The sequence below is a fragment of the Engystomops pustulosus genome, chromosome 2 (assembly GCF_040894005.1).
Source record: "Engystomops pustulosus chromosome 2, aEngPut4.maternal, whole genome shotgun sequence".
NCBI classification, from domain to species: Eukaryota; Metazoa; Chordata; class Amphibia; order Anura; family Leptodactylidae; genus Engystomops; species Engystomops pustulosus.
This window is the reverse complement of record NC_092412.1, coordinates 15548721-15573038: the sequence shown is the minus strand read 5'-3', so window position 1 is coordinate 15573038 and position 24318 is coordinate 15548721. Positions and strand designations below refer to the sequence as shown.

Genomic DNA, 24318 nt, shown 5'->3' with positions numbered 1-24318 from the left:
TGTACAGGAATATAACTACTATAATACTGCCCCTATGTACAGGAATATAACTACTATAATACTGCCCTCTATGTACAAGAATATAACTACTATAATACTGCCCCCTATGTACAGGAATATAACTACTATAATACTACCCCCTATGTACAAGAATATAACTACTATAATACTGCCCCCTATGTACAGGAATATAACTACTATAATACTGCCCCCTATGTACAAGAATATAACTACTATAATACTGCCCCCTATGTACAAGAATATAACTACTATAATACTGCCCCCTATGTACAGGAATATAACTACTATAATACTGCCTCCTATGTACAGGAATATAACTACTATAATACTGCCCCCTATGTACAAGAATATAACTACTATAATACTGCCCCCTATGTACAGGAATATAACTACTATAATACTGCCCCCTATGTACAAGAATATAACTACTATAATACTACCCCCTATGTACAAGAATATAACTACTATAATACTGCTCCCTATGTACAGGAATATAACTACTATAATACTGCCCCCTATGTACAAGAATATAACTACTATAATACTGCCCCCTATGTACAGGAATATAACTACTATAATACTGCCCCCTATGTACAAGAATATAACTACTATAATACTGCCCCCTATGTACAAGAATATAACTACTATAATACTGCCCCCTATGTACAGGAATATAACTACTATAATACTGCCTCCTATGTACAGGAATATAACTACTATAATACTGCCCCCTATGTACAAGAATATAACTACTATAATACTGCCCCCTATGTACAAGAATATAACTACTATAATACTGCCCCCTATGTACAAGAATATAACTACTATAATACTGCCCCCTATGTACAAGAATATAACTACTATAATACTGCCCCCTATGTACAGGAATATAACTACTATAATACTGCCCCTATGTACAGGAATATAACTACTATAATACTGCCCTCTATGTACAAGAATATAACTACTATAATACTGCCCCCTATGTACAGGAATATAACTACTATAATACTACCCCCTATGTACAAGAATATAACTACTATAATACTGCCCCCTATGTACAGGAATATAACTACTATAATACTGCCCCCTATGTACAAGAATATAACTACTATAATACTGCCCCCTATGTACAAGAATATAACTACTATAATACTGCCCCCTATGTACAGGAATATAACTACTATAATACTGCCTCCTATGTACAGGAATATAACTACTATAATACTGCCCCCTATGTACAAGAATATAACTACTATAATACTGCCCCCTATGTACAAGAATATAACTACTATAATACTGCCCCCTATGTACAGGAATATAACTACTATAATACTGCCTCCTATGTACAGGAATATAACTACTATAATACTGCCCCCTATGTACAGGAATATAACTACTATAATACTGCCCCCTATGTACAAGAATATAACTACTATAATACTGCCCCCTATGTACAGGAATATAACTACTATAATACTGCCCCCTATGTACAGGAATATAACTACTATAATACTGCCTCCTATGTACAGGAATATAACTACTATAATACTGCTCCCTGTGTAGAGGAATATAACTACTATAATACTGCCCCCTATGTACAAGAATATAACTACTATAATACTGCCCCCTATGTACAAGAATATAACTACTATAATACTGCCCCCTATGTACAAGAATATAACTACTATAATACTACCCCCTATGTACAAGAATATAACTACTATAATACTGCCTCCTATGTACAGGAATATAACTACTATAATACTGCTCCCTGTGTAGAGGAATATAACTACCATCACATGTATATGTCAGTACACTCTATAATCCTCCTTGTTGGGGTCTTCTTGGTGCAGGAAGTTCTCAGATCTTTTAGGGGCGTCCGGAGGTAGATGAGTAAATTTGCTTATTTGCGCTGCTCTTCCTCGGGCGGTAGGACACGTTTGGATGTGATATTTGGCGGTTTTGCTGTTTGTACAGTTCAGGGGCCAAGGAAAGTTTTACAGAATCAGGAAGAATTCTCCTCTTCTGATGGGAAGTTTGCAAAACAAGAAAATTAAAGGGACATCCACAGAGCTTGAAAAAAAGATGGATAGAGGACAGAGGGGGGGGGGGGGGGGGGGGATACAATCTATTACTCTCTGTTATCAGCCATTACATCCTGGGGAGAGGAGACTGTACAGGGGGATACAATCTATTACTCTCTGTTATCAGCCATTACATCCTGGGGAGAGGAGACTGTACAGGGGGGATACAATCTATTACTCTCTGTTATCAGCCATTACATCCCGGGGAGAGGAGACTGTACAGGGGATACAATCCATTACTCTCTGTTATCAGCCATTACATCCTGGGGAGAGGAGACTGTACAGGGGGATACAATCTATTACTCTCTGTTATCAGCCATTACATCCTGGGGAGAGGAGACTGTACAGGGGGATACAATCTATTACTCTCTGTTATCAGCCATTACATCCTGGGGAGAGGAGACTGTACAGGGGGATACAATCTATTACTCTCTGTTATCAGCCATTACATCCTGGGGAGAGGACACTGTACAGGGGGGGATACAATCTATTACTCTCTGTTATCAGCCATTACATCCCGGGGAGAGGAGACTGTACAGGGGGGATACAATCTATTACTCTCTGTTATCAGCCATTACATCCTGGGGAGAGGAGACTGTACAGGGGGGATACAATCTATTACTCTCTGTTATCAGCCATTACATCCCGGGGAGAGGAGACTGTACAGGGGGGATACAATCTATTACTCTCTGTTATCAGCCATTACATCCTGGGGAGAGGAGACTGTACAGGGGGATACAATCTATTACTCTCTGTTATCAGCCATTACATCCTGGGGAGAGGAGACTGTACAGGGGGGATACAATCTATTACTCTCTGTTATCAGCCATTACATCCTGGGGAGAGGAGACTGTACAGGGGGGATACAATCTATTACTCTCTGTTATCAGCCATTACATCCTGGGGAGAGGAGACTGTACAGGGGGGATACAATCTATTACTCTCTGTTATCAGCCATTACATCCTGGGGAGAGGAGACTGTACAGGGGGGATACAATCTATTACTCTCTGTTATCAGCCATTTCATCCTGGGGAGAGGAGACTGTACAGGGGGATACAATCTATTACTCTCTGTTATCAGCCATTTCATCCTGGGGAGAGGAGACTGTACAGGGGGGATACAATCTATTGCTCTCTGTTATCAGCCATTTCATCCTGGGGAGAGGAGACTGTACAGGGGATACAATCTATTACTCTCTGTTATCAGCCATTACATCCTGGGGAGAGGAGACTGTACAGGGGGATACAATCTATTACTCTCTGTTATCAGCCATTACATCCTGGGGAGAGGAGACTGTACAGGGGGGATACAATCTATTACTCTCTGTTATCAGCCATTACATCCTGGGGAGAGGAGACTGTACAGGGGGGGATACAATCTATTACTCTCTGTTATCAGCCATTACATCCTGGGGAGAGGAGACTGTACAGGGGGGATACAATCTATTACTCTCTGTTATCAGCCATTCCATCCTGGGGAGAGGAGACTGTACAGGGGGATACAATCTATTACTCTCTGTTATCAGCCATTTCATCCTGGGGAGAGGTGACTGTACAGGGGGATACAATCTATTACTCTCTGTTATCAGCCATTACATCCCGGGGAGAGGAGACTGTACAGGGGGATACAATCTATTACTCTCTGTTATCAGCCATTTCATCCTGGGGAGAGGAGACTGTACAGGGGGGATACAATCTATTACTCTCTGTTATCAGCCATTACATCCCGGGGAGAGGAGACTGTACAGGGGGATACAATCTATTACTCTCTGTTATCAGCCATTACATCCCGGGGAGAGGAGACTGTACAGGGGGGATACAATCTATTACTCTCTGTTATCAGCCATTACATCCCGGGGAGAGGAGACTGTACAGGGGGATACAATCTATTACTCTCTGTTATCAGCCATTACATCCTGGGGAGAGGAGACTCTACAGGGGGATACAATCTATTACTCTCTGTTATCAGCCATTACATCCTGGGGAGAGGAGACTGTACAGGGGGGATACAATCTATTACTCTCTGTTATCAGCCATTCCATCCTGGGGAGAGGAGACTGTACAGGGGGATACAATCTATTACTCTCTGTTATCAGCCATTCCATCCTGGGGAGAGGAGACTGTACAGGGGGATACAATCTATTACTCTCTGTTATCAGCCATTTCATCCTGGGGAGAGGAGACTGTACAGGGGGATACAATCTATTACTCTCTGTTATCAGCCATTCCATCCTGGGGAGAGGAGACTGTACAGGGGGATACAATCTATTACTCTCTGTTATCAGCCATTCCATCCTGGGGAGAGGAGACTGTACAGGGGGATACAATCTATTACTCTCTGTTATCAGCCATTCCATCCTGGGGAGAGGAGACTGTACAGGGGATACAATCTATTACTCTCTGTTATCAGCCATTACATCCTGGGGAGAGGAGACTGTACAGGGGGATACAATCTATTACTCTCTGTTATCAGCCATTCCATCCTGGGGAGAGGAGACTGTACAGGGGGATACAATCTATTACTCTCTGTTATCAGCCATTTCATCCTGGGGAGAGGTGACTGTACAGGGGGATACAATCTATTACTCTCTGTTATCAGCCATTACATCCTGGGGAGAGGAGACTCTACAGGGGGATACAATCTATTACTCTCTGTTATCAGCCATTACATCCTGGGGAGAGGAGACTGTACAGGGGGGATACAATCTATTACTCTCTGTTATCAGCCATTCCATCCTGGGGAGAGGAGACTGTACAGGGGGATACAATCTATTACTCTCTGTTATCAGCCATTCCATCCTGGGGAGAGGAGACTGTACAGGGGGATACAATCTATTACTCTCTGTTATCAGCCATTTCATCCTGGGGAGAGGAGACTGTACAGGGGGATACAATCTATTACTCTCTGTTATCAGCCATTACATCCTGGGGAGAGGAGACTGTACAGGGGATACAATCTATTACTCTCTGTTATCAGCCATTACATCCTGGGGAGAGGAGACTGTACAGGGGGGATACAATCTATTACTCTCTGTTATCAGCCATTTCATCCTGGGGAGAGGTGACTGTACAGGGGGGGATACAATCTATTACTCTCTGTTATCAGCCATTACATCCTGGGGAGAGGAGACTGTACAGGGGGGATACAATCTATTACTCTCTGTTATCAGCCATTACATCCTGGGGAGAGGAGACTGTACAGGGGGGATACAATCTATTACTCTCTGTTATCAGCCATTTCATCCTGGGGAGAGGAGACTGTACAGGGGGATACAATCTATTACTCTCTGTTATCAGCCATTACATCCTGGGGAGAGGAGACTGTACAGGGGGGATACAATCTATTGCTCTCTGTTATCAGCCATTTCATCCCGGGGAGAGGAGACTGTACAGGGGGATACAATCTATTACTCTCTGTTATCAGCCATTACATCCCGGGGAGAGGAGACTGTACAGGGGGGATACAATCTATTACTCTCTGTTATCAGCCATTACATCCTGGGGAGAGGAGACTGTACAGGGGGGGATACAATCTATTACTCTCTGTTATCAGCCATTACATCCTGGGGAGAGGTGACTGTACAGGGGGGGATACAATCTATTACTCTCTGTTATCAGCCATTTCATCCTGGGGAGAGGAGACTGTACAGGGGGGATACAATCTATTACTCTCTGTTATCAGCCATTTCATCCTGGGGAGTGGCGACTGTACAGGGGGGGATACAATCTATTACTCTCTGTTATCAGCCATTACATCCTGGGGAGAGGAGACTGTACAGGGGGATACAATCTATTACTCTCTGTTATCAGCCATTTCATCCTGGGGAGAGGAGACTGTACAGGGGGATACAATCTATTACTCTCTGTTATCAGCCATTACATCCTGGGGAGAGGAGACTGTACAGGGGGATACAATCTATTACTCTCTGTTATCAGCCATTACATCCTGGGGAAAGGAGACTGTACAGGGGGGATACAATCTATTACTCTCTGTTATCAGCCATTACATCCTGGGGAGAGGAGACTGTACAGGGGGATACAATCTATTACTCTCTGTTATCAGCCATTCCATCCTGGGGAGAGGTGACTGTACAGGAGGATACAATCTATTACTCTCTGTTATCAGCCATTCCATCCTGGGGAGAGGAGACTGTACAGGGGGATACAATCTATTACTCTCTGTTATCAGCCATTACATCCTGGGGAGAGGAGACTGTACAGGGGGGATACAATCTATTACTCTCTGTTATCAGCCATTTCATCCTGGGGAGAGGAGACTGTACAGGGGGGGATACAATCTATTACTCTCTGTTATCAGCCATTACATCCTGGGGAGAGGAGACTGTACAGGGGGGATACAATCTATTACTCTCTGTTATCAGCCATTACATCCTGGGGAGAGGAGACTGTACAGGGGGGATACCATCTATTACTCTCTGTTATCAGCCATTACACCCCGGGGAGAGAAGACTGTACAGGGGGGGATACAATCTATTACTCTCTGTTATCAGCCATTACACCCCAGGGAGAGGAGACTGTACAGGGGGATACAATCTATTACTCTCTGTTATCAGCCATTACATCCTGGGGAGAGGACACTGTACAGGGGGGGATACAATCTATTACTCTCTGTTATCAGCCATTACATCCCGGGGAGAGGAGACTGTACAGGGGGGATACCATCTATTACTCTCTGTTATCAGCCATTACACCCCGGGGAGAGAAGACTGTACAGGGGGGGATACAATCTATTACTCTCTGTTATCAGCCATTACATCCCGGGGAGAGGAGACTGTACAGGGGGATACAATCTATTACTCTCTGTTATCAGCCATTACATCCTGGGGAGAGGAGACTGTACAGGGGGATACAATCTATTACTCTCTGTTATCAGCCATTACATCCTGGGGAGAGGAGACTGTACAGGGGGGATACAATCTATTACTCTCTGTTATCAGCCATTACATCCTGGGGAGAGGAGACTGTACAGGGGGATACAATCTATTACTCTCTGTTATCAGCCATTTCATCCTGGGGAGAGGAGACTGTACAGGGGGGATACAATCTATTACTCTCTGTTATCAGCCATTTCATCCTGGGGAGTGGTGACTGTACAGGGGGGGATACAATCTATTACTCTCTGTTATCAGCCATTACATCCTGGGGAGAGGACACTGTACAGGGGGATACAATCTATTACTCTCTGTTATCAGCCATTTCATCCTGGGGAGTGGTGACTGTACAGGGGGGGATACAATCTATTACTCTCTGTTATCAGCCATTACATCCTGGGGAGAGGAGACTGTACAGGGGGATACAATCTATTACTCTCTGTTATCAGCCATTTCATCCTGGGGAGTGGTGACTGTACAGGGGGGGATACAATCTATTACTCTCTGTTATCAGCCATCATACTAATTACTGTGGTTATTTAGGATGTAGAGGGATCTGTATGTTGCGGCCCGGGCAGTGTAGGGTTAAGCCCGCACATTCCTCTCTTTGCTTCCTTCCGCTCCTGAAGTCTTTCCTGCTCCCTGTAATCACATTTCCCTGCAGCCTGTGACAGCGGAGGTCGGGGATTATTCCATGAGAAAAATGAACAAAAAAGCAAAAAATTTAAAATCTACTACAATTCCCATGTCCTGACCCTGGGGTGCAAGGAGGGGAAACCGTTGACATTATACGGGTCCTGATTGTGATAGGATGACATGTTCCCGTATGCAGCGCCACCTAGAGGTGCCCCCATGTAAGGCCGGGTCCTATCCCAGGGGGTCTGTATTGGGGACAGATCTGTCATCTGATGGTTTAACCTCAGCCACCTACAGGAGGCGCCACAGAGAATACAAAACCCAATACCCAGATATCTGACAATGGGAACAACACTTCCTGCCCCTAATCTATAAGTTTTCCTTGGACGTCATAGTAACCAAAGTGCAGAAGAAAACACTAAGATGCCATTGACCTTAGGATAACACAGGGCTCCTAGAAAACATGGGACAGGAAGAGTTGTCATGGGGACAAAACTAACTTTGCTAAAGAATTTTTGTGGGAATTGGAAATGTGTTCTGACACTTCACAAACAGTGCGGGGCCTGATCTCCTGACAGCGCTTCTAGGATCATTACACGGGTGTGCGGCATCCAGTAATCCAGCATCTCAGAGATCCAGAACATCCAGTAATCCAGCATCTCAGAGATCCAGAACATCCAGTAATCCAGCATCCCAGAGATCCAGAACATCCAGTAGTCCAGCATCCCAGAGATCCAGAACATCCAGTAATCCAGCATCTCAGAGATCCAGAACATGCTGTAATCCAGCATCCCAGAGATCCAGAACATCCAATAATCCTGCATTCCATAGATCCAGAACATCCAATAATCCAGCATCCCAGAGATCTAAAATATCCTATAATCCAGCATACCAGAAATCTGGAACATCCTGTAATCCAGTGTGCAAGAGATTATGAACATCCAGTAAACCAGCATCAAGATATAAAGCAACTAGTAAGTAATGCAGCATCTCAGAGATCTAGAACATCCAATAATCCAGCATCTCAAAGATCTAGTACACCCAGTAATCTAACATCCAGAAATCTAGAACACCCAGTAATCTGGCATCCAGAGATCTGGAACATCCAGTAATCTAGCATCCAGAGATCTAAAATATCCTATAATCCAGCATACCAGAAATCTGGAACATCCTGTAATCCAGTGTGCAAGAGATTATGAACATCCAGTAAACCAGCATCAAGATATAAAGCAACTAGTAAGTAATGCAGCATCTCAGAGATCTAGAACATCCAATAATCCAGCATCTCAAAGATCTAGTACACCCAGTAATCTAACATCCAGAAATCTAGAACACCCAGTAATCTGGCATCCAGAGATCTGGAACATCCAGTAATCTAGCATCCAGAGATCTGGAACATCCAGTAATATGGCATCCAGTAATCCAACATCCAGCAATCTAGAACATCCAGTAATCTAAAACTAAGAGATCTAGAACATCCAGTAATCTAACATCCAGAGATCTAGAACATCCAGTAATCTGGCATCCAGAGATCTGGAACATCCAGTAATCTAGCATCCAGAGATCTGGAACATCCAGTAATCTAGCATCCAGAGATCTGGAACATCCAGTAATCTGGCATCCAGAGATCTAGAATATTACTAGAACTTTTACTTATCCTGCATTTTAGAACATCCACAAATCCATGTTTTTCCCTGAATCCCTTGACACCCCCTAATCTGGCATTCCAGTGGTCTAGAACCTTCCCTGACGTGTTCCTCTGATGTCCTGGGCTCTGGGTTCTTCCTCAGATCCTTGAGGTCTGGTTAAGGTCACGGCTGACGTCAGGACCGCTCTGTAATCAAGTGTCCGGCACTCACATCAAAGCCCCCCAGCGCTCCTGGAGCCCCCCACCCTCATAGAGACCACGCTCTGCGCACCCTGTCATCACTGCTCTGATCGCGGTTACACGTCCCTATGATAAACCTTCCTGTCCTGTGGTTTCCAATGGAATTCTAGTAGCTTCTAAATTGGGTGGTCTTCTGGGGTCAAAGCTTGGACCCTCCTGCAGGACACTCCTGCTGCCCACCCCCTGCAGCGGGACCCCCCGAGCTCTTATCCTCACAATGTGGCAATTGTAGATTCAGGAGACGGCACGTGTGGGGCGAGGGGGGGATCGCACAGCTGCAGTATGGCCGGAGCGGGGGGCCGGGGTGGCCGGAGACGGGGGCATTGTGCATGCCAAATGCCTTGTGTGACACAGTCAGTGACTGCTGGGGGCTGAGGGCACACGTGTGACGGGTACAATGGTGCCCCCTAATAATCAGGCTCCTATGATACAGGGGTGTCCAATAGTTATGCTGGAATAACCCCCTCCGAGTCCGCAGAAAACCTGCATCCAAACACTAAATACCCAAACACATTTTTCTTCTCACAGCTGAGGGTTTGTTACAGTTGTAACGAGCCTAGACAGCCTAATAAAAAGCAAGGACTCCCGACCGATACATTGTAACAAAACAGGCAACATGGAACAAACCGCCAGGAAAGATTGTTCTCAGCTCATAGAGGATGCTCTGGATGGGATACAAGTGTAACAAAACCTCTGCTGTGATAACCCCCCACTCCCGACTATGAAAGGGTTAAGGCCTTGTTTCCGCACCCCCATAGCGGAGGCTGATTCCAGGTAGAGAGCGAGCGGCTGTCACACAGGAACATGGAAGCTTCTCATTTACACCACGAGGACCATTATCCCTCCGCACTCCCATGTAAGGGACAACATTATCTATTCCAGGAAAAACCCACAAGACGACAAATCCGGAACATTCCCTGGAAACTGCGCACATCCATAACTGCCAGGGACATTACTATACTAAACATCTATACATCTCATATCTATCTACCTCATATCTATCTATCTATCTCATATCTATCCATCTATCTATCTATCTATCTATCATCTATCCATCTATCTACCTCATATCTATCTATCTATCTATCTATCTATCTCCTATCTATCTATCATCTATCTACCTCATATCTATCTATCTATCTCATATCTATCTATCTATCTATCTATCTATCTATCTATCATCTATCCATCTATCTATCTCATATCTATCTATCTATCTATCTATCTATCTCATATCTATCTACCTCATATCTATCTATCTATCTATCTATCTACCTCATATCTATCTATCTATCTATCTATCTATCTATCTATCTATCATCTATCCATCTATCTATCTCATATCTATCTATCTATCTATCTATCTCATATCTATCTACCTCATATCTATCTATCTATCTATCTATCTATCTATCTATCTATCTATCTATCTCATATCTATCTATCTATCTCATATCTATCTATCTATCTATCTATCTCATATCTATCTACCTCATATCTATCTATCTATCTATCTATCTATCTATCTATCTATCTATCTCATATCTATCTATCTATCTATCTATCTCATATCTATCGATCTATCTCATATCTATCTATCTATCTCATATCTATCTATCTATCTATCTATCTATCTCATATCTATCTATCTATCTCATATCTATCTATCTATCTCATATCTATCTATCTATCTATCTATCTATCTATCTATCTCATATCTATCTCATATCTATCTATCTATCTATCTATCTCATATCTATCTACCTCATATCTATCTATCTATCTATCTATCTACCTCATATCTATCTATCTATCTATCTATCTATCTATCTATCTATCTATCTATCATCTATCCATCTATCTCATATCTATCTATCTATCTATCTATCTAATATCTATCTATCAATCTATCTATCTATCTCATATCTATCTATCTCATATCTATCTATCTCATATCTATCTATCTATCTATCTCATATCTATCTATCTATCTCATATCTATCTATCTATCTATCTATCTATCTCATATCTATCTATCTCATATCTATCTATCTCATATCTATCTATCTATCTCATATCTATCTATCTATCTATCTATCACATATCTATCTATCTATCTATCTCATATCTATCTATCTATCTATCTATCACATATCTATCTATCTCATATCTATCTCATATCTATCTATCTCATATCTATCTCATATCTATCTATCTATCTATCTATCTATCTCATATCTATCTATCTATCTATCTATCTCATATCTATCTATTTATATCTCATATCTATCTCATATCTATCTATCTCATATCTATCTCATATCTATCTATCTATCTCATATCCATCTATCTCATATCCATCTATCTCCTATCTATCTATCTAAAATGGAAAAAGTTCAAGTCCGCACAGTAACGTGACTCCTGAGAAGAAGGGGTGCAATGCCTCCAAGGATTTCGGCTTGATCCTGGTTTGTAGTCAACGAATGGAAAAGGCAGGCAGCACTCCAAGGTTCAAATCAAATGTGAGTGATTTTTATTGATAAGGGGGTGTGTCCTTAAGTGTCCACTTTAAGGACACACCCCCTTATCTGCATTGCACACCATGTTTCCTTTATAAACCCTGTGTGGTTCACTTGTCAAATTGCTTGAAAAAGGTGTCTAACACCGAAACGTTGCTACCCGTTTCAATAAAAATCACTCACGTTTGATTTGAACCTTGGAGTGCTGCCTGCCTTTTCCATTCGTTATCTATCTATCTATCTATCTATCTATCTATCTCATATCTATCTATCTATCTTATATCTATCTATCTATCTATCTATCTATCTCATATCTATCTATCTATCTATCTATCTCATATCTATCTATCTATCTATCTATCTCATATCTATCTATCTATCTATCTATCTATCTATCTATCTATCTATCTATCTATCTATCTATCTCATATCTATCTATCTATCTATCTCATATCTATCTATCTATCTATCTATCTCATATCTATCTATCTATCTTATATCTATCTATCTCATATCTATCTATCTATCTATCTATCTATCTATCTATCTATCTATCTATCTCATATCTATCTATCTATGTATCCCATATGTATCTACAGTATCTTATATCTATGGGCCAGATGTATCAGTGTTCTTTGCTCATGTCTCATAGTTGCACTACAATTATCACAAGTTACAACCATCTATGATCCTGCCTCTTATTAATCACTTTACTTTAGGTGCAGTTTAGGCGCAATGTTAGATCCGGGCAGTTACATGTGATCCTGCTACAAGCTCCTGTTTTCTCCTGCACCCCAGCATTAAAAAATGACCCTCAACGACAGAGCCCAGGCGTGTGACACCCAGCACCCAGTGACCTCCTCAGCAGCACCCAGGTGTGTGACACCCTGCACCCAGTGACCTCCTCAGCAGTGGGTTCTCCTGGAGGGGATCCCCCAGTGCTGGTCTCCTGCTGCCCCTCTGTCTTGTCTGCAGCTCCCACTCACTTCTCTTCTATCATTCTACACGGGGGACACTTCTCTGTCCTGTCTCTCCCCCACTTACTTCTCTTCTATCATTCTACACGGGGGACACTTCTCTGTCTTGTCTGCAGCTCCCACTCACTTCTCTTCTATCATGCTACACGGGGGACACTTCTCTGTCCTGTCTCTCCCCCACTTACTTCTCTTCAATCCTACTACACGGGGAACACTTCTCTGTACTATCTGCAGCTCCTACAATCTTCTCTTCTCTCCTGCTCTGAGCTGAGGCTTTTTCTGATTGTTTGTAAATAGAAGGTCATGAACTGTATGTAAACAGAGGCTGCAGGTAGTGTGTGTAATGTAGGGTCTGTAGTGTCTGTAGTGTGTGTGTAGTGTCTGCAGTGTCTGTAGTATCTGCAGTGTCTGTACTGTCTATAGCAGTGATGGCAAACCCTTTAGACACTGAGTGCCCAAACTACAACCAAAACCCATTTATTTTTTGCAATGTGACAATTTAAGCAGCAACTTATTACTCCCTGCTCTTTCGCAGTTTTGAATTATATAGGCACCTGAGGACACCAATACAGTAGAAAGAAGGAGAAGAAGTTTGGATTATCATTGTAGCTTCCTTCTAGGGTCCTGGGCTGCAAGAGGCCTTAAGTCCTGTCTGACGAACACTACCCTGGGGTGATGGCAAGGAGCCCATAGAGATGGCTCTGAGTTCCACCTCTGGCACCCGTGCCATATGTTTGCCACCACTGGTCTGTAGAGTCTGTAGTATGTGTAATATCTGTAGTGTCTGTAGTGTGTGCAGTGTCTGTAGTGTCTGTAGTATCTGCAGTGTCTGTAGTGTCTGAAGGGTCTGTAATGTGTGTAGTATCTGTGGTGTCTGTAGTGTCTGAAATGTCTGCAGTGTCTGTAGTGTCTGTAGCCTCTGTAGTGTCTGTAGCCTCTGTAGCGTCTGTAGGGTCTGATATGTCTGTAGTTTCTGTAGTATCTGTGGTGTCTGCAGTGTCTGTAGTATCTGTAGAGTCTGTAGAGTCTGTAGTGTGTGTACTGTCTGTGGTGTCTGTAGTGTCTGTAGTGTCTGTAGCATCTGTAGTGTCTGTAGTGTCTGTAGTGTCTGCAGCGTCTGTAGTGTCTGTAGGGTCTGTGGTGTCTATAGTGTCTGTAGGGTCTGCAGCGTCTGTACTGTCTGTAGTATATGCTGAGCTCTGCTGCTCGGGATGAGCTGTTCTGCAAAGGGGCTCAGTGTTACTTCTCAGTTAACGCCACCTTCGGGCTGGAGTGTTTTTGCGCCTGAATGAAAAGTCGCTAATGATGAATATTATCAGGCACAGCAAAACATCTGGCTTGGTAGGATAAATGAGGGAAACCTGGTTATTTTGGCTGTGCAGCTAGTTTGGTGTTTAGTCGCAAAATGGGCACGAAAACAGTGCGACAGTGTGAAAAGGCGCAAAAACAACAGAAAAAAGGAGTGATACATCTGGCCCTATACCTCTAGTTATCTATCTATATTACACTAGCACAATATTATAAATGCACAAATAGACAACAATTTATTACCGCCACATAAAATGCACAGATAATACTGCAATACCACAATCCAATATAATACTGCAATACCACAATCCAATATAATACTGCAGTACCACAATCCAATATAATACTGCAATACCACAATCCAATATAATACTGCAATACCACAATCCAATATAATACTGCAATACTGCATACCAATATAATACTGCAACACAACAATCCAATATAATACTGCAGTACCACATAGCAATATAATACTGCAATACCACAATCCAATATAATACTGCAATACTGCATACCAATATAATACTGCAATACCACAATCCAATATAATACTGCAACACAACAATCCAATATAATACTGCAATACCACAATCCAATATAATACTGCAACACCGCATACCAATATAATACTGCAGTACCACAATCCAATATAATACTGCAATACCACATACCAATATAATACTGCAATACCGCATAACAATATAATACTGCAACACCACAATCCAATATAATACTGCAATACCACATACCAATATAACACTGCAATACCACATACCAATATAATACTGCAATACCACATACCAATATAATACTGCAATACCGCATAACAATATAATACTGCAATACCGCATACCAATATAATACTGCAATACCACATACCAATATAATACTGCAATACCGCATAACAATATAATACTGCAATACCACATACCAATATAATACTGCAATACCACATACCAATATAATACTGCAATACCACATACCAATATAACACTGCAATACCACATACCAATATAATACTGCAATACCGCATAACAATATAACACTGCAATACCACATACCAATATAATACTGCAATACCGCATACCAATATAATACTGCAATACCACATACCAATATAACACTGCAATACCACATACCAATATAATACTGCAATACCGCATAACAATATAATACTGCAATACCACATACCAATATAACACTGCAATACCACATACCAATATAATACTGCAATACCACATACCAATATAATACTGCAGTACCACAATCCAATATAATACTGCAGTACCACAATCCAATATAATACTGCAACACCGCATACCAATATAATACTGCAGTACCACAATCCAATATAATACTGCAATACCACATACCAATATAATACTGCAATACCGCATAACAATATAATACTGCAACACCACAATCCAATATAATACTGCAATACCACATACCAATATAATACTGCAATACCGCATAACAATATAATACTGCAATACCACATACCAATATAACACTGCAATACCACATACCAATATAATACTGCAATACCACATACCAATATAACACTGCAATACCACATACCAATATAATACTGCAATACCGCATAACAATATAATACTGCAATACCACATACCAATATAACACTGCAATACCACATACCAATATAATACTGCAATACCACATACCAATATAATACTGCAGTACCACAATCCAATATAATACTGCAGTACCACAATCCAATATAATACTGCCATACCGCATACCAATATAATACTGCAACACCACAATCCAATATAATACTGCAATACCACATACCAATATAACACTGCAATACCACATACCAATATAATACTGCAATACCACATACCAATATAATACTGCAGTACCACAATCCAATATAATACTGCAGTACCACAATCCAATATAATACTGCCATACCACATACCAATATAATACTGCAACACCACAATCCAATATAATACTGCAATACCACAATCCAATATAATACTGCAATACCACAATCCAATATAATACTGCAATACCACAATCCAATATAATACTGCAGTACCACATAGCAATATAATACTGCAATACCACATACCAATATAATACTGCAGTACCACAATCCAATATAATACTGCAATACCACATACCAATATAATACTGCAATACCACATACCAATATAATACTGCAACACCACAATCCAATATAATACTGCAATACCACAATCCAATATAATACTGCAGTACCACATAGCAATATAATACTGCAATACCACATACCAATATAATACTGCAGTACCACAATCCAATATAATACTGCAATACCACATACCAATATAACACTGCAATACCACATACCAATATAATACTGCAATACCACATACCAATATAATACTGCAGTACCACAATCCAATATAATACTGCAGTACCACAATCCAATATAATACTGCCATACCACATACCAATATAATACTGCAACACCACAATCCAATATAATACTGCAATACCACAATCCAATATAATACTGCAATACCACAATCCAATATAATACTGCAATACCACAATCCAATATAATACTGCAATACCACAATCCAATATAATACTGCAGTACCACATAGCAATATAATACTGCAATACCACATACCAATATAATACTGCAGTACCACAATCCAATATAATACTGCAATACCACATACCAATATAATACTGCAATACCACATACCAATATAATACTGCAACACCACAATCCAATATAATACTGCAATACCACAATCCAATATAATACTGCAGTACCACATAGCAATATAATACTGCAGTACCACATACCAATATAATACTGCAATACCACATACCAATATAATACTGCAATACCACATACCAATATAATACTGCAGTACCACAATCCAATATAATACTGCAATACCACATACCAATATAATACTGCAATACCACATACCAATATAATACTGCAATACCGCATAACAATATAATAGTGCAATACCACATACCAATATAACACTGCAATACCACATACCAATATAATACTGCAATACCACATACCAATATAATACTGCAATACCACATACCAATATAATACTGCCATACCACATACCAATATAATACTTCAATACCACAATCCAATATAATACTTCAATACCACAATCCAATATAATACTGCAATACCACATACCAATATAATACTGCAATACCGCATAACAATATAATACTGCAATACCACATACCAATATAACACTGCAATACCACATACCAATATAACACTGCAATACCACATACCAATATAATACTGCAATACCACATACCAATATAATACTGCAGTACCACAATCCAATATAATACTGCAATACCACATACCAATATAATACTGCAATACCACATACCAATATAATACTGCAGTAACACATACCAATATAATACTGCAATACCACATACCAATATAATACTGCAATACCACATACCAATATAATACTGCAATACCACATACCAATATAATACTGCACATACCAATATAATACTGCAATACCACATACCAATATAATACTGCACATACCAATATAATACTGCAATACCACATACCAATATAATACTGCAGTACCACATACCAATATAATACTGCAATACCATATGTTACTCAAATAAACGCGCCACTTTCTGCATACAAATATTATGTACAAGTATCATATAAGACATATCCCGAAATCTCCGAGCCTATCGGAGGGCGACCCCTTTACTCTCCAGCAGAGGAGGAAGTGGGAGAAGAAGTAGAAGATACAGAAGAGGAAGTGGAAAAGGAAGAAAGAAAAGAAGAAGAAACAGAAGAAGGAACTGAGGAAAAGAAGAAGTAGCCCCATACAGTCTATATGTCTGCCCCCTATATATACAGACAGCTTGAGTCTGGGGGCTCTTCTTGCTTCCCCTGGAGTCTGACATAATATGGGGGAGGGGAGGGGAGGGGGGGGGGGGTTACATCCAGGTAACTTCTGCTATAATGGATGTGATGTGCTGAGCTCCAGTATAATCCCCTGGGATTTCCCATGGATGAGATCCAGCGGCTGATGGATGAGGAGGCGCTCCGGCCATACTCTGCCGGATATTATATAGTCAGCGCTGCCACCATTGGCCTGCAGGGTGGGGGTACAGACAGATTAATAGGTCCGCAGCCCCCCACCCCTTCCCACCACCACCACCAAAACTGCATTTAAATTAAAAATGACTTAATATGTATGGGGGGAAAGTTGAGTGACATCCAATATGGCCGCCACTAGGGAGCACTAAATAGCCCCGCCCCCTGGACTCCTGCACTCCCCGTGTCCTGTTTGCTATGATCGGTCACTCACGCGGTGGTGGGGAGAGCACATTCCACCACATGGTAAATAACGTTTTAAAAGGTCACGGATTATAAATATTTGTTGGGTTGTTAACTCCTACACTGCTGCCTGCTGTCACCCTGCCCTCATAAAGAGGGGTTTATTCTTACCCCAACCACCTACAAAAGTAACTACCTGACCCCAAGAGAGCAACAGAGGCTCCAGAGCTGCACTCACTATACTGCTGGTGCAGTCACTGTGTACATACATGACATTACTTATCCTGTACTGATCCTGAGTTACATCCTGTATTATACCCCAGAGCTGCACTCACTATTCTGCTGCTGGTACAGTCACTGTGTACATACATGACATTACTTATCCTGTACTGATCCTGAGTTACATCCTGTATTATACCCCAGAGCTGCTCTCACTATTCTGCTGCTGGTGCAGTCACTGTGTACATACATGACATTACTTATCCTGTACTGATCCTGAGTTACATCCTGTATTATACTCCAGAGCTGCACTCACTATTCTGCTGCTGGTGCAGTCACTGTGTACATACATGACATTACTTATCCTGTACCGATCCTGAGTTACATCCTGTATTATACCCCAGAGCTGCACTCACTATTCTGCTGCTGGTGCAGTCACTGTGTACATACATGACATTACTTATCCTGTACTGATCCTGAGTTACATCCTGTATTATACTCCAGAGCTGCACTCACTATTCTGCTGCTGGTGCAGTCACTGTGTACATACATGACATTACTTATCCTGTACTGATCCTGAGTTACATCCTGTATTATACTCCAGAGCTGCACTCACTATTCTGCTGCTGGTGCAGTCACTGTGTACATACATGACATTACTTATCCTGTACTGATCCTGAGTTACATCCTGTATTATACTCCAGAGCTGCACTCACTATTCTGCTGCTGGTGCAGTCACTGTGTACATACATGACATTACTTATCCTGTACTGATCCTGAGTTACATCCTGTATTATACTCCAGAGCTGCACTCACTATTCTGCTGCTGGTGCAGTCACTGTGTACATACATGACATTACTTATCCTGTACTGATCCTGAGTTACATCCTGTATTATACTCCAGAGCTGCACTCACTATTCTGCTGCTGGTGCAGTCACTGTGTACATACATGACATTACTTATCCTGTACTGATCCTGAGTTACATCCTGTATTATACTCCAGAGCTGCACTCACTATTCTGCTGCTGGTGCAGTCACTGTGTACATACATGACATTACTTATCCTGTACTGATCCTGAGTTACATCCTGTATTATACTCCAGAGCTGCACTCACTATTCTGCTGCTGGTGCAGTCACTGTGTACATACATGACATTACTTATCCTGTACTGATCCTGAGTTACATCCTGCATTATACTCCAGAGCTGCACTCACTATTCTGCTGCTGGTGCAGTCACTGGGTACATACATGACATTACTTATCCTGTACTGATCCTGAGTTACATCCTATATTATACTCCAGAGCTCCACTCAATATTCTGCTGCTGGTGCAGTCACTGTGTACATACATGACATTACTTATCCTGTACTGATCCTGAGTTACATCCTGTATTATACTCCAGAGCTGCACTCACTATTCTGCTGCTGGTACAGTCACTGTGTACATACATGACATTACTTATCCTGTACTGATCCTGAGTTACATCCTGTATTATACTCCAGAGCTGCACTCACTATTCTGCTGCTGGTGCAGTCACTGTGTACATACATGACATTACTTATCCTGTACTGATCCTGAGTTACATCCTTTATTATACCCCAGAGCTGCACTCACTATTCTGCTGCTGGTGCAGTCACTGTGTATATACATGACATTACTTATCCTGTACTGATCCTGAGTTACATTCTGTATTATACTCCAGAGCTGCACTCACTATTCTGCTGCTGGTGCAGTCACTGTGTACATACATGACATTACTTATCCTGTACTGATCCTGAGTTACATCCTGTATTATACTCCAGAGCTGCACTCACTATTCTGCTGCTGGTGCAGTCACTGTGTACATACATGACATTACTTATCCTGTACTGATCCTGAGTTACATCCTGTATTATACTCCAGAGCTGCACTCACTATTCTGCTGCTGGTGCAGTCACTGTGTACATACATGACATTACTTATCCTGTACTGATCCTGAGTTACATCCTGTATCATACCCCAGAGCTGCACTCACTATTCTGCTGCTGGTGCAGTCACTGTGTACATACATGACATTACTTATCCTGTACTGATCCTGAGTTACATCCTGTATTATACTCCAGAGCTGCACTCACTATTCTGCTGCTGGTGCAGTCACTGTGTACATACATGACATTACTTATCCTGTACTGATCCTGAGTTACATCCTGTATTATACCCCAGAGCTGCACTCACTATTCTGCTGCTGGTGCAGTCACTGTGTACATACATGACATTACTTATCCTGTACTGATCCTGAGTTACATCCTGTATTATACTCCAGGGCTGCACTCACTATTCTGCTGCTGGTGCAGTCACTGTGTACATACATGACATTACTTATCCTGTACTGATCCTGAGTTACACCCTGTATTATACCCCAGAGCTGCTCTCACTATCCTGCTGCTAGTGCAGTCACTGTGTACATACATGACATTACTTATCCTGTACTGATCCTGAGTTACATCCTGTATTATACCCAAGAGCTGCACTCACTATTCTGCTGTTGGTGCAGAAGCTCAGCTCAGCTAGATCTGTAAGTAGGTCCCCGTGATGTGAGCGCTTTATTTGCCTATGGTTGTCCATTTCGCCTCATTACAAAGTCTGATATTTCAGTATCTTTCAGTGAGTATTATCTGGGTGGGAGCTTCTTCTTGGAGCCAGGGATGTAGCAGAGCTGAGGGGGTAATGGTGAGGAGCAGAGATGAGGTTGTGGGGCAATCACAGAATTTTTACAGTCTCCCCTAGTTACATAATGTGACAGTGTATCCATGAGAACAGCAGAGAATACTGTGGACTGCTACATTGTAACAAACACAACCCCTCCCCCGTGAACAGTTACATAAGAGGCGAGTGTACAATGAGGAGTAAAGCGTCACGACTACTCATAGAGTCCACAGCCGCCACGGATGGCCAGATTCTGTGTATTCATGTTCAGGATACAGCCCCCCCTTTCCCTGGTGGTTAGAGCGATGGATTCATGTAGAGGCTTAAGAATATCTCTATAACCTGGTGCTGGACCCGCCACCGCTCAGCGCCGCCCTGGTGGAGATAAACAGTAGTGACCCCAAAATTGTTTTGCCTCCTACACGGGTGAGACTCATCCCCTGACCCTCAAATCCTGACCTTATGGCGATCATCTACAAGGGGTTAATGATTCTTCAGATTCATTTTGCAACATTGTATCAATTTCAAAAGATAAACAACATCCATTGATCCAACATTCCAGGCTTCTCATTGGTCACACATGCGAACTATGGGGCAATTAATAATCTACCCCCTGCATCCTGGACACTGTAGTCTTTGGGACCTCCCCCGTGACTTCTGCACTGAGATGCCACTTTACTATTGTGTGTTGTGGCGGGCACGGTGCCAGGCCACGGGGGAAGCTGGCGAACCGGTCGGACATCCTCAAATTCTCCAATGTCAACATCAATCCACAAATCTCAACTCCGCTCTATGATGGGGTTCCCCAACACCGAGGGGTCTGAACCCTAACAATGCCCAGGGGCACTGCCCACCCCATCCACTCAGTGTAAAGTGGAGCCAAGTCCTTTAACCCCTTCCTGTCCCCAGCGCTCCTGCAGCCAAGTGGGGTTTAACCCTTCCGTGTCCAGTTTGCACTTCAGCGTTCCGAACGTTTCCCTTTTGGGTTTATTGTCACATCCCGTTTCCTAAAGGCCGGACTTAACCCCTTAGAAGCCGGACCTCAGCAGCTGCCAGATGAGCAATGGATAAACTCCCAAAGAGGAACAAAGTCCATTAACTCTTTCCTATCTGCATCCTGATTCTGCAATAAACAGGCTTTAACCCCTTATCTCCCCTCTGAGAAGTGACAGCTTCTGGATTTAACCCCTTAAACACTACAGACTAGATGAGTGGGTACAGAGGACCCTCCGTTCACAGGATGCTGCTAATCAAATATTTAAAGGGACATCAGACTTTTGCATCCCTGGTTCTAGATTCGGACTTAACCCTTTATGCACCAGGCCAGATCAGGTGCAGATGACTTCTCATTCCTCGGTATCTTTCCCCCTTTAAACTTTGTGACAAAACCAAGAAAATCAAGGACTGTTAACCCTTGCCTGTTCCGACCCTGATAATAGGATGGATGCAGGAGAGGTATGTGGTCATAGAGCCCGCAGCTACAGATTTAACCCCGTCAACCCTTACATAGGGATACAGGGATCAGTAGCCAGAGTCCTTCCAGAACAACAAGGTCCATTAACCCTTTCATGAGAAAGTGTAAGCACAGCCGCCTACCTGGTTCCTTTGTCGCCCATGGCCAGGCTGTGGTCAGGATGTTCGGTGGGATGAAGGTCCAGTGCCAGGTGAAGCGATGCCAGTGCCCAGGCGGCTCAGGACAGTGATCTCTCCTCTCTGGATGGAGAATGGCTTTTGTTTTTCAGGCTGAGCAGCTGCAAATGAGGCGATCCGTCCCCTCCGAGCGCGGCTGGATGTAAATCCTGATGGGATTAGAGGGAGGGCAAACACGAAATGTGAGAGGGAGAGAAGGAATTAAGATTCTTCTTCTAATTGTGATTGTGCCATCTAACAGCTTGTTCTCTCTCCTTCCCTCCAGCCCTGCTGTCTGTGGGCTGTGACAGCTCCATGGATCCACCCTCACTGCAGCTCCTGCCTCCTGCCCAGCACTGGGCTTCCCCTGCTAGAAAGGTCACCGCGTATAGGAACCGGCGCCCCCTATGTGCTCCTTCTATAGGGGAATCCCTGCCTAATCTGATGATGCCAAAACAAAGGATTGGTGAGAGGAAGGTGACAATGACATCACAGCCAGAACAGCGACACCGCGACCACAGGAGGGAAAGATACCTGGACATGTACAGGAGGACGGAGAGATCAATACATCACAAGCATCATCTATCACAGCACAGATTACATGCACGCTCCAGCCAGGGTGTGGTAGTCTCCTGTGCTCAGTGTTGCCCTCTATGGACACAAATAATACAATAATACTGCACCCTATCTAAAAGAATATAACTACTATAATACTGCCCCCTATGTACAGGAATATAACTACTATAATACTGCCCCCTATGTACAAGAATATAACTACTATAATACTGCCCCCTATGTACAGGAATATAACTACTATAATACTGCACCCTATCTAAAAGAATATAACTACTATAATACTGCCCCCTATGTACAAGAATATAACTACTATAATACTGCACCCTATCTAAAAGAATATAACTACTATAATACTGCCCCCTATGTACAGGAATATAACTACTATAATACTGCCCCTATGTACAAGAATATAACTACTATAATACTGCCCCCCTATGTACAGGAATATAACTACTATAATACTGCCCCCTATGTACAAGAATATAACTACTATAATACTGCCCCCTATGTACAAGAATATAACTACTATAATACTGCCCCCTATGTACA

General features: G+C 42.2%; 1 protein-coding gene across 4 annotated transcripts in view; it reads right to left on the bottom strand.

The window, feature by feature from the left end:
- LOC140117272 (beta-arrestin-1) overlaps positions 1-23712 on the bottom strand; it is a 171274-nt gene extending 147562 nt beyond the window's left edge. For 2 of the 4 annotated variants that reach the window (XM_072133802.1, XM_072133803.1), the window contains exon 1: positions 23161-23712. In XM_072133802.1, the coding sequence (XP_071989903.1) occupies positions 23161-23180 (20 nt within the window). In that variant the 5' untranslated portion in view covers positions 23181-23712. The remainder of the gene's footprint in view (positions 1-23160) is intronic. The other 2 variants (XM_072133799.1, XM_072133801.1) reach the window with 1 other exon arrangement.
- Positions 23713-24318: the final 606 nt, after the last annotated feature.